At 40.7% G+C, this 12,989-nt stretch overlaps 2 protein-coding genes across 2 annotated transcripts; one reads left to right on the plus strand and one right to left on the minus strand.

Moving 5' to 3' along the window:
- The first annotated feature begins 2,243 nt into the window (after positions 1 to 2,243).
- Positions 2,244 to 3,259, plus strand: LOC128766279 (galactose-specific lectin nattectin-like). Its single transcript, XM_053877801.1, has 6 exons — positions 2,244 to 2,309; positions 2,428 to 2,458; positions 2,549 to 2,634; positions 2,719 to 2,853; positions 2,926 to 3,034; positions 3,195 to 3,259. Exons 1-6 carry the CDS (start codon positions 2,244 to 2,246, stop codon positions 3,257 to 3,259), a joined length of 492 nt encoding a protein of 163 aa, XP_053733776.1.
- Positions 3,260 to 6,201: 2,942 nt separating this feature from the next.
- LOC128766181 (uncharacterized) lies at positions 6,202 to 9,548 on the minus strand. The gene is made up of 8 exons (XM_053877617.1): positions 9,500 to 9,548; positions 8,967 to 9,185; positions 8,731 to 8,899; positions 7,780 to 8,172; positions 7,447 to 7,497; positions 6,777 to 6,847; positions 6,637 to 6,680; positions 6,202 to 6,330 (listed from the first exon to the last, which is right to left on the minus strand). The coding sequence occupies exons 2-8, from the start codon at positions 9,177 to 9,179 to the stop codon at positions 6,279 to 6,281; spliced, it is 993 nt and encodes a 330-aa protein (XP_053733592.1). The 5' UTR covers positions 9,180 to 9,185; positions 9,500 to 9,548; the 3' UTR covers positions 6,202 to 6,278.
- Positions 9,549 to 12,989: the final 3,441 nt, after the last annotated feature.

The following is a 12,989-nucleotide window of genomic DNA, read 5'->3' on the forward strand; positions in this document are numbered from 1 at the left end:
TGTGAGGAACATAAGGTGTGACCTAATGTCACAGAAAGGAGGCTCATATCAAGATATTCTTTTAGACAAATGTGACACCTGAAGTACCAAGTCGTATTATTTGGGACACCCTTAAAGCCTATCTTCGAGGGCAAACCATTTCTGATTCAGTGAGCATGAAAAATAAAGCGCAAAAAGCATTTTTATAGTCAACTCTACTCCTCAAATCTAGTAAATAATGATACTTCTTTGCATAATTTTCTGCACATCCTAAACATTCCTTCTCTTTCAGCTGAAAACAAGAGCAGACTAGAGGAGCATGTAACTCAGGAGGAAATATGAGGACCTGAAGCAACCATCTGGCAGCGCAGACTGGGACCCAGGTGTAGAAATTGGTGGAGTTTGATCAGTGGACTGGGATCCAGCTGGGCTGCTGTGAAGGTGAAGATAGAGGAAATAACAAAATAAAAGCACAAACATGACAACACTATTCTTACTTGAATACCAGACGTCTTTTCAACATCCTGTATTCTCCTGCCGTACACGCGTCAGAGTGCGTCCTCTCCGTAGATGCAGAGAAAGCATTTGATGGTGTTGAATGGAAATACCTTGCCCACTCATCCCATTCTTATTGTTTCTAGCTGTTGAACCACTAGCCGTTGCCTCACGTAGCTGCAAAGACATATCAGGGACATGGAGGAATGGTGTTGAACACAAGGTGTCATGATATGCACATGACCTACTGGTCTACATCCGTGACCTAGATTGTACCATTCAGCCCTTTATGTTATTACTCCAAAAATGTAGTCAAATTTATGGTTATGAATTAAACATCAACAAAAGTGAACTTCTTCCTATTAGATGGAAACTAAACTCTCAGCTGACGGAGGTGAAGGGAGGAAAGGGATATAGTTTTGATGTTTGTTAGAAAAACAATATCAAGATTGTTTTTCATTTTATTTAAATCATGTATGTGTTTTCTAAAATCAATAAACATATTTGAAACAACAAGTGTTACATCAAAATAAATGAATAATCCGGATGAAAAGAGCCTTGCTGCAGCACAAGTACATGTTCGTCCTCCAAGTTAACATGCAACTGAGTCAATGATGTGTCTAATGATGGTGTTGTATGACACTAAATGCTGTGTGGCTGTTTAAATGGGAGTTGAGCAACAATCCAGGTGAGGATGAGTGGAATGCTGATCACTGAGACACGATTGGAACTGGCACCGACTGTTGGTGGTTTCACCCCGACAGATAGTTGAAGAGTCACTGAGAGAAACGATGACATTCTTCACCAACTCTGACGCCAGGAACCAGACGGAAACCTAGAGCATGAGATGAGCTGTGTGAGGCTGCTGGATCGAAACACAGGGCCGTCAACATCAGGGCAGGACGACTGCATTTCACCTGAGACCTGAGAACTTTCATGGTTCAGGAAGCTTAAGAATGAATCTTGTTACAAACTGTCATGATTCAGTAACATTATAAAAATAGAATCTGTTTTTTCACTGCATATTTTCATGGGATATAGATTTGTTTTGAGGCTCTCAGAATAAAATGTGTCCCCAGAAAATGTGATAGAAAAACACGTTGAGACTTCATGAGAGAGGAAAAAAATGAAAGGAAAAGAGAAATTTAAATCCAAATACGAGGAACATTAATAAGGGTGAGTCAGATTAGGGCTGGTAATGAAAGATGCAAAAAATACAAAATAACATCGCAGCCTCATTTTTATACATTACACCGTCACGTTTTTGCATTTGTTATTGTGAAGAAGGCGAGTCATCACCGTATCCAGGGAAGTCTGCTGAAGAAAACAACACATACAATGAATGACGTGTCTTGACCTCTACAGGTGAGTTTCTCTGGACAGAACTTGGAAGAGTTCCTGGTTGGAACGTCAATGAAAGACTGGATGTTAGAATCGGAGACAACAAAAATGTGACCAACATAAGGTGTGACCAAATCTCATGTGTCAAAGAAAGTGGAACAACTTCCAATTGAATAATTCATCAAATGGCTGGCCTATTTGGTGAAGGTGTGCCACAAACCAGAGCCAACTGGTGGAGTATATAAAGAGCCGAGTCACCTGAGACAGTCACCAGTCGACCTTCGTCTTGCTCTACATCCCTGGGAGACAGAACCAGTGAAGGTGAGGACTCACTGACAGAGAAGGGTTTAGAAAGAGAACATGCCGTCTCAGTTTATCCCTGTTCACTCCTTCATCCTCACGCTGGAGATGTTCCATGTCTTTTCCAGATGTCCTCCTCGTCTCTGCTGCTCCTGCTGGCCTGCCTGTGCTGTGCAGTTTTGTCTGCCACCTCTGTGAGTCTTCTCAGGTCCACTGTGGTGCTCTGATGTGTGTCCATGTTGGGACTCTGACCCAGAGTGTGACTGAACTGTGTGATGTGTTGCTGTATTTCATATTGTTTTGTGTTGACAGTGCTGCTGTGAAGACAAGCCTGAACAACCAGGTCAGTAGCTGGATCTGTCCATCAGTTATTGGGTCTCTAACCATCAGGACTCAACAGTTCAGTCTCACAAGTGTTGTTTCTGTGATCCAGTTCACTGCTGCCGGAATGGATGGACCCAGTTTAAGGGCCGCTGCTTCATGTACCACCACTCCAGGAAGGACTGGGTTAGCGCAGAGGTACGACGCCTGTTTGTCACTTGCTACATCAACACCTGTGTAGCCAGAGATCATCTGCTGAGTCATCACTTCCTCTTCTCTCAGAAACACTGTCAGTCCCTGGGAGGAAACCTGGCTTCCATCCTCAAAGCAGGGGAGCATTTCTTTGTGCGACACATGATCCACAGAGTGACCGGCTACTACAACCGGGCCTGGATCGGAGGACATGACACCGTGCAGGTGAGAAGTCGGGATCTTGCTGGCTCATGATCCATCATCTACAGAGGAGATGGACTGACTTGTCTCTTCCAGGAGGGGGTCTGGCTGTGGGCTGATGGGAGCCCATGCATCTACAAGCGCTGGGCCAATAATGAACCCAACAACTACAAACATGAGCACTGCATGGAGATGAACTGGAATGGTGAGACACTTGAGGTTGTTCAGTGGAAGCTGGAGACTCTCATCTCTCAACTGTTTAGAGCAGAGTTGAGGAGAATCCTGGAATGTACTGACCTTTGTCTTCTGGTAGCCTTCAACCTGAGGTTCTCAGTGTGACTCTCTCTTCTTACCGCCCCCTGCAGGAAACTACTGGAACGACCGCAAATGCTCCACCAAAATGTCATTCGTCTGCTCCATGGACCTGTGAAGCGTCTGAAGCCTCCACCATGACTCTCTATGTTTATCACTTCTGAATTAAATCTCAGGGTGAACACTGATCATTTGTATCTTCTGGTATGTGGTGTATCACTTCTATTACAAGATGTTGTTCTTTGAACTCAAATAAAACCATGAGCTTTCACATGATCTGAGTAGTGTTGCATTGACACAAAAATAACTTTTGAATATGAATAAAACTGTCAATAAAGCAGGGTGAGCTTTGACCTATTGATCTGGCACTGGCCTGAACATTGAGTTCTTCACACACACGTGACATAAACAGAAGACGCCTGAATGGAATATCTACACACTTGTTTACATTCGTGCACATGGATGTGAATTTGATACAGTCATGAACGTACCAGTGAAAGCAGGAGTCATGAGGGGAGCACTGGACAATCCACGCCATCGTCATTTGAAGCTGAAGAAACTGGACTATTTTCTTTTATGTGATAATCAAAGGAAAGCAAAGGTTGGGCTAAGATACCGCAAGTTTGGGCTCCATCTTTTGGATTGTTTTGTGAGGGAAAGACTGTTTTTGATTGGTTCAGTTGGTGGAAATTTTCACCCATCCACCTTATGCCATCAAAGCACGCAATACAGTCCTTCATCTCAACCCAGTCTCACAAAAAAACGTGCAATACCAACGTTTGTCCACTTCATGAAAACGTAGTGCTTTGACGAATTTCCCTTAAAAAACGTATCCCAGGTACATTTAATTTCTCAATGGCTTAGTGAAAGGCGTTCCTCTGGTCACGTGACTGACAGCCTGCTCTCCCGTCTGAACATAAAACATGGCGGACATCCGTTCTATTTTTGCTCTAAATTGCGAGATTTTAAAACAATTAAATGTTTTTGTTGAGTTTTGATCACATTTCTAGCGACAAATGTACACTTTATTTTCATATTTTCCGATCGGTGTATGTTTATGGCGCTTCGTTTTATCGTTTTGACCCAGGTTCTTTAGTGGTGCTCACTGAAATCGTAGTATTGTGACGTTTGCTTTGCTGGCCATAAATACGCTCCAAAATGCGGGGTTTTAAATGACTTTATTGGCTTTTGATCGCACTTCTAGCAACAAATATATCCTACATTATAATAATATGTGGTCGTTTTATGTAAATAACGCTTATTTTCTTTCGTTTGGACCGAGATTATTTTGTGATTCCCTATTAAAACGTCGTAGTGTGACGTTTGCCCTGCTGGCCATAAATACGCTCTAAAATGCGGGGTTTTAAATGACTTTATTGGAATTTGATCGCATTTCTAGCGACAAATATATCCTACATTATAATATTATGTGCTCCTTTTATGTAAATAACGCTTATTTTCTTTCGTTTGGACCGAGATTGTTTTGTGATTCCCTGTTAAATCGTAGTATTCTAACGTTTACCCTGCTGGCCATAAATACGCTCCAAATTGCGGAGTTTTTAAATAACTTTATTGGCTTTTGATCGCATTTCTAGCAACAAATATATCCTACATTGTAATATTATGTGCTCGTTTTATGTAAATGATGCTTAGTTTCTTTCGTTTGGACTGAGATTGTTTTGTCATTCCCCATTAAAATGTATTATTACGGTGGTTATCTGCTCGCGCTGAAAAACGTGCAATAACGACGTTTGTCCACTTGGCATACGTAATGATTTTACGAATTTGCCTCAAAAATCGTTTCACTCTTACGTTGCATTTGTCAATGGCTTTATGAAGGGCGTGCCTCCGGTCACGTGACTGACAGCCTGCTCTCCTGTCTGAGCACAAAACATGGTGGACATCCGTTCTATTTCGCCCTAAATTGTGAGATTTTAAAACAAAAGCGTTTGTTGACTTTTGATCGCATTTCTAGCGACAAATATATTCTATATTGGGGTTGTTATCTGCTCGCACTGAAAAACGTGCAATAACTACGTTTGTCCACTTGGCATACCGTTACAATTTGACGACTTTGCCTCAAAAATCGTTTCTCTCGTACGCGTCATTTCTCAATGGATTTGTGAATGGCGTGCCTCTGGTCACGTGACTGATAGAACACAAAGCATGGCGGACACCCGTTCTAGTTTTGCTTTAAATTGTGAGATTTTAAAACAATTAAAAGCTTTTGTTGCGTTTTGATCACATTTCTAGCGACAAATGTACGCCTTACTTTCATTTTTTCCGCTCGTTTCATGCATTTGACGCTTCGTTTTTTTCGTTTTGACCCAGATTATCTCGTAGGTCTCAATTCAATGGTATTATTGTACAGCTGGCCAGTAATTCCGCAGCCAATTGCGGGATTTTAAAATAATTAAAAGCTGTTGTAAGCACAGTTGTAATCACATGCAATGTACTCTTTAATTTTTAAATATGTCATGAAATGATATAATATTTATTATCCGACTGGGGAAGGAAGTGGCGTCACGGACCGAATACGTTATTTATTTATCATTTGTATCGAATACATTTCTACGCATAATAGTATTATCGGATATTTAAAATCGTGTCAACTGCATATAAAGTCTTTTGGCAAGAAAGGAAGTTCCGTCATTTATTCGTTTTGCTGACTCATGCTTCGTTCTCCGTCACTGACGTCAGCTGAAACGCAGGCGGACCATTCCAAACCTCCCAAGCCGTAGTTTCTATTCTTTCATTCTGTTTAAATATGTACACGTGTTGTGGACGCCGACGTTTCTTCGGAGACGTGAATTTATGCTTTGGATGAATAATTCAATTGTACAAACACGTCGGACTTTGACGTCATCATCAGTGGTCGACCAGAACGAAAACATAGCGGGATGTCCTGCCTGCCGCGGGATGATGGCGTCACATCCGGCATGTACATCTCTTTTTTAATATTTTAATGGGTCAGAGGAAATTGAAATAAAGGATTTCAGTTCTGTTTTGACAATTTTATTCTACTTCAGGGTCAAATTATTTATTCATTATATTCATCTCCTTGTACGCATGTATGAATTGAATGACAACATCAAGATCACACTTTTGCAGATGTATTTATTATTATTAACAAATTGTTATTTTTTGGTTTCTTCCATCCGTACCCACTCAAGTTGGAATATCTTTCCACTGCAAGAGAAGGAAAAAAAAGATTTAATCACAGCAGGGTAAAGAACAATGATCCTTGGTGGTCTTCGGTTTGTAACACATACATGAACATGTACATTTGTACTTGGATGGGTGACTATTACAAATGAATACATCTGCAGTAACCATCCAGCACTATTCATTGTTCGAAAGGTGCATACACCCCAGACTATCTCAACTTCTCGACAGAAGTTGGAATGTTCTATGTTGGAATGTGACTCATACCTTCTCTGGCTGCCTGAGTCAAACCTCATATTTCATCATAAAGAAGAGCAAAAATGTACATACCACATGGAGCAGGGCTCCCACTCGATTAGTTCCATTATTTTCCCCTGAAACAAAAAAATGCCATTGAAATTAACAACACATCCACAGTTAATGTGTATATTTACATTACATATCTACATCAAGTAATGACAAAACAGAACCTTTTGTTTTTTTGTTTTTACTACCCGTTTCACTGGGTAATACCCGTCATCTCCAACCATATGGCTGCATTCTGAAAGAGCAAAAAGTGTACGTTTAAATTGTTAAAGCGTTGAGTGAAAAAACATCAAGGCATATACAGTGCACTGACAAATTCATCATTCAAAATAGATACTATATATGGTTTCTTCTGGCTTTTCCAGATTATACATAGGTTCTGCACAAGTGAGCAAGGTGTGGTGTTTGTGGTGAAAAATTACCATCAGATGTGCCCACTACGTCTTCAGGCAAAAATATATACTGCAATGAACATTCACTAAAATATTAAGAAAGTACAAATAAAATCATTTACAGCTGCATGTGATATTTCTGTATGTAATAGTTTTAAGGCACTGCACAATCTTGCATTGTATTGCCTTTATGAGATACATCATGTTTAGAGGCCAGGGCAGTCACTAGACTTATGTCAGCAACAGTGGGCTGTGTGCATTGGATTTAAGAATGGCAACACTTTGATGTAGGGATATTAAAATAATTTTTAGTTTGTGTGGTCATAATTCTAATTTCTTTGTTTTGTGTCTAATTTCATATTTGTATTTGAAGTCTTATGGTTTTATAACATCACATTTTACATCTTTGCAAGGCAATGTACGATGTATAATATGTAATAACCTTTCGATCCATCTTCTGTCTTCCTTCTGGTGCTTTTTCTTGGAGGTAAGCCTGTTGAGGATAAATATAACTGTTTGTACAGAATAATTCCCACAATATTTTATTACATATAACATCCAATAGACTAACGATCAAAAACCAATGACGCATCTCGTGCAAATAAACCATGTCATAACATGCTAATCTCTGACATGTCAGACTTTGTCATAGCAACCTGAACTATAAAAAGTCTTTCACCTAAATATTATAATGTCTACAAATAATTTATGAACCAAAACAGATATTCTGGTAATTGGATTGCAGACATGTCTCAAAGATCTAATTACTACATACTCAGAGGGCCTGTGGAGGCTCTTTTGGAGGAGGTTGACGGCTGGCTAGCAGAGGTTGTGGACGGATGGATGGTGGAGGTTGTGGACGGATGGATGGTGGAGGAGGTTGATGGCTGGATGGTGGAGGAGGTTGATGGCTGGCTGGCAGAGGTTGTGGACGGATGGATGGTGGAGGAGGTAGACGGCTGGCTGGCAGAGGTTGTGGACGGATGGATGGTGGAGGAGGTTGATGGCTGGCTGGCAGAGGTTGTGGACGGATGGATGATGGAGGAGGTTGACGGCTGGCTAGCAGAGGTTGTGGACGGATGGATGGTGGAGGAGGTAGACGGCTGGCTGGCAGAGGTTGTGGACGGATGGATGGTGGAGGAGGTTGATGTCTGCATATCTGTCCAACCTTTGTGGAACAGATAGACAATATGATCAGAGTGAGATTTTTGTATATACACACACAGAAATTTCTAATCTTCCAGAGATACTCAGCCTTAAAAGACTGATTTACACCACATAAACTTTAAAATTATTTTCCAGAATTCAACATCAAAAAAGCTCTCAGATAAATTTAAATTGTGTATAATTCTAAAGCACAACTTTGGATCTTGTTGCTTTCAGCTGTTTTTGTCTACACTGAGGAACATTCTACAGCTACTGGCACTGTGGGAAAGATGTGTCAGAGCAGGGAAATAACAGTGAGACAACAAGGTAAAATGGTCAGAAAGCTTTGCAGGGACCAACAATCCTCCACCACAGAACTGTGGTTAGACTATGGAGCAGATGCTAATGTGGTGTATTGTTCCACTATATATAAAAACATTTATATGCAGTTATATGAGGGAAAGAGGTTGCTGGTGACGAGAATGAAGTCAAAAAAAGGGCTAATAATGAATGATGGCCTGATCTGAATCCAGCCCATTATTACATGTGCCTGAAGATGCAAATACATTAACAAACTTACCTCTAACAACCGCCATATATAGGTCCTTCATCCGGTCCAGGCACTTGCTGGCATGGTCAGTCAGATGCCACTTGGAGTGGACCACCTGACTGGACCAAGTGCCAGGTTTCTTGCCTGGCCGAGCTAGAAACACCACAGCTCTGTGGCCCAAAGCGTGCAGTTTTTCCAGCTGAAAAAAATGAAATTGCCATATGTTATGCCATGAATTTGAATACAATTACTGATGTCAAACATACCAGCATTTGTGCCTCATCCATCACACGTGAGGCGGTGTTGTTTTTTTTTTGGTTTTTCAACCATTCCTCTTTTTTTTTTTCAAAAGTTTTAAGTCGTTTTGCCAGCCTCTGTCGCCTGGGCTGCTCTGCTTGGCAAATTTTGCAGGTCTTGCAAGCCACTGCAATAACTGCATTGCAGTTATTGCAGTGCTTATTAGTGGATCCCCGTGGCATCTCGAACTGGAAAAAAAAACGTTTGTACCATGTATGATCCACATATCATTTTTGCCACACACACGTACATATATCAGACCTAATCCCTTTCAGGTGAAAATGAAGTTTTTTAGCCATAATGTAATGTAAACAATCACTTGTAGAGTACTGCAAAGACAACGTTTGTTCTTCTTTATGTTACCGCGGAGTATTGCGGTTACAGCATCCACTGTAAACCGCGAATTTGACAGTTACAAACATGGAAGCGATGGTTGCCCGAAATGATGGCAAACACTTCATATATTTCGCCATATATGACCCCTTGCGTGATAATTTCTTACCTTTCAATATTTAGAGCACGTTCGTCGCATGAAACTTCTTTCTCCCAGCAGTCTACGCGCGCACACGATGGGCTTTTACCCACAATTCCTTCATTTCTACTGTTCGTAATGTAAAATAAAAAAAATAAAAAATAAAACATATCACCTTAAAACATAACATACCTTTAAATTTTCAAAACGTATAGTGTCAACACCTTAAACGAGGGAATCACACTCAAATAAATGTTTGCTTTAAATCTCGTTGTATAGGTTCTCTGTCATCAATAGCTTGTTTTCGTGCGTTTTTTGCTCATGAGCAAATGAAGTATTATGTCTTTTCAAATATATTAAATATTATGAGTATAATTTGACACTAAGCTTGAAACATGAATGTCTTAATATTCATTCATACAATAATCATCTAGTATCTCCAAATGAGTCACCTGATGGACTGATACAGCCAATGCCCTGAGCCTTGGCACATCCTATGAAAGATGCAAATGTTGTCTTCTATATTGGTTGAAAACCTCAAGACTGGAAGATCAATAGATAAATTGTCAGACTTGAGAAAACTACATTTAGTGAGAAGGTGCCAGTGTGGACCATATTTCAAAGATAGGTGAGAAAGGAATTTGTGTGTCAATTGTGTATGTGCTATGCAAAGGAGATATTCCAGCTATCTTCTTTGGTGTGGCTTTCTGTTGTTTTAAAGCTTGACAAATATAACCAAATTAGAGAGACACAATATGCGATTACGTCTTCTTCTTCGCTCTCTTTGGGTTTCTCCCTTCAGTGGTGGATCATCTTCCTCCATCTCACCCTGTCCTCTGCTTCCTCTTCTCTCAAACCTACAAACCTCATGTCCTCCTTCACCACCTCCATAAATCTCCTCTTTGGCCTTCCTCTCCACCTTCTGTCTGGCAGTTCCAACCTCAACATCTTCCTACCAATGTACTGGCTCTCTCTGCTCTGTACATGTCCAAACCATCTCCATCTAGCCCCTCTGACTTTGTCTCCTAAACACCTGACCACATGTGCTGTCCCTCTGATCTACTGCTTCCTGATCCTATCCATCCTGTTCGCTCCCAGAGAGAAGCTCATCTCTGCTACCTCCAGCTCTGCCTCCTGTTTTTTCCTCAGTGCCACTGTTTCCAGACCATACAACATTGGCAACACTGATAGACCATTGTTTCATGTCAGTTAGTACCTCATGGCTGAATCTTTCAGATTTGTCACCAAACTTGCTACTCTGTGTTTGTCTTCCATTGTTTAATGGTTTAATTGTTTTTTTGCCCCTTTCCACCATGCCCAGTTGCCTTCCCAAGTCGGGGAGAGTAGAAGAAAATTCCCATCTCAGCAATTGTCAGATCCTCCCATCAAAAGGGCGCCAACATGCTCAACAAACATAGTGATGCCTAACAAATACATGACGCCTGTTGGCCCTTTTCATTCAGACATGAACTCAGAGATAAATGAGATGACTTCCCTTCCTATCCCGACGTAGTCAGAAAGATACGGTGGCACATCCAGATGTTAAATAATAAGATGTCTTCTCGGGTTAAAATTATTGAACTCCTCCTTTAACTCAAAAGTAGGATCTATGACTTGTGCACTCTTAGTGCCTTTGTCAGCAGTATTCAGGATGTAATCCAGGTTATATTTTCTACCGAAGCTAAGTTCGATGAGAAGCATTTACTGATGACCTTACCCATTTAGGTGGCCAGGGGCCATGGAAACCCCTAATTCTAACCCTAATAACATTCAGAAATAAGTAAGCTAATGCATTGCAACACCTGCTCATACCATTTGACTCATTATTCCTGCAACAAAACAGCAGTCTCATTCATCGTACTGCTTTGGTTGACCAAGTCTGTGTGTTCCTATGTGTACTTGCACATGATTGAATAACATACATGAGCATTGTACAGACAATTTTAGTGGCAAAAGAAAGTCAGTGAAGTGAGTGAACATAGCCTGTTAATTGACTTTATTGAGGCTGCATGAAAAGCCGTATTTCACTGCCCTACCAACAAATCTCAAATTAATCATTCATAATTTACATAAAAAGCATCAGCATCTACTTCAAAATAGTAATAGTACATAACTCAGAAAAAGAGTCAATTGCAGGACAGTTTATTTTAACATTTCACATTCATACTGCAGGCCAGGTAATTACTACAGTTTTCCTAATTTTTTAATGAGGGAGGTCAAAGTTCAGAAGAGGAGCTACAATGCTAGTGTTCTTCATCTTCGGTGGAGGAGCTGCTATCATGGGGTTCTTCATCATCAGTGGACGAATCATCGAGAGACAAGGCTTGCGATCCAAAAACATGTTGGTACGTTGAGCGAGCTGCACCCTGCTGAGCTTGAATTGCTGACAGTCTTCTCTTCAGCAGACAGAGTAGCCCCTCACGTCCTCTCCCAGTCAATGCTTCTGTGCCGCCTGACAGTGACATTACAATAAATTAGACTACTAACCTAGTATATCAGCACAAGTAGCAAATAGAACTGTACTTACTTTGCTGAGTGATCCCTTCTGAAAGCTGGGAGGAAATCTCTTCAATATTTCCAGCCATATTCCTCATGTACTCCCAGTGCTGCTTGACTTCACGGACAACAATGACCTCCTCTTCCTTCAGTCGGTTCAGCAGCATTACCTTGTCAAAGACTTTTTTTTTCTTTAACATATCACCATGACCTGCAAATCATCATATACATTTTTTATAAATAGTGGTGAACTACTTCCCGCAGTGTCTGTGTACTTTCAAAGGTGGGCTCTATTACACTGCATAATCTCCTCCTAATGACACCAGGCAATTTCTCCCATGGGACAGAATTATATAGAAGAGTGTCTCTTTCAGTTTTCAAAAGTAAAAAGGAAGTTGTCTCTGGAGCTTGTCTGATCCAATCACAGCAACCTCGGTCAAACCTGTAATTGCTTCATCTAAAGCCTTTACAATGTAATTAAAGATAGCCTATAGATATGAAGACAACTGAACACATCCTAGATGTACTTACATTCCCAAGGCCAGGAATAGTTTTCCTCAGCCAGGAGCTCGTTGGGAGAAGGGAGTTTGCCAGTTTCCGGCACAACAGCATTGTATTTTGTGATGGCATCTTCTAAGGATCTCTTTTCCACTGAAATCTTTTTTCTAAGCAGATGTCTTCTCTTGTTGCCATCTAGAATATTAAACAGAAAATACTGAATATGTGCTCAGCCACACATTATTATCAAAAACTTGTTTTCTTTCGTTCTGTTCTTACCAGCCTGACGATACAGCTGATATTTCCGCTGCTTAATGCTGAGATACAGTCCTTCAATGGTTTTTTCAAGTTCATTTTGACTGCATGCTCCTTCTGAGGGAATATAGAAAAAAGAATTTAAATTTATTTTACGTCAGAATTGTACATAAAACACTGAAGTATTCACCTGCAGTCCACTGTTGAACATCAGACACCCATTGCTGAACAGTGTCTTCCTGAATAGACAACTCTCCAGCCAATTTCTTGA

This window comes from Synchiropus splendidus, chromosome 10 (assembly GCF_027744825.2).
Source record: "Synchiropus splendidus isolate RoL2022-P1 chromosome 10, RoL_Sspl_1.0, whole genome shotgun sequence".
Taxonomy (NCBI): domain Eukaryota; kingdom Metazoa; phylum Chordata; class Actinopteri; order Syngnathiformes; family Callionymidae; genus Synchiropus; species Synchiropus splendidus.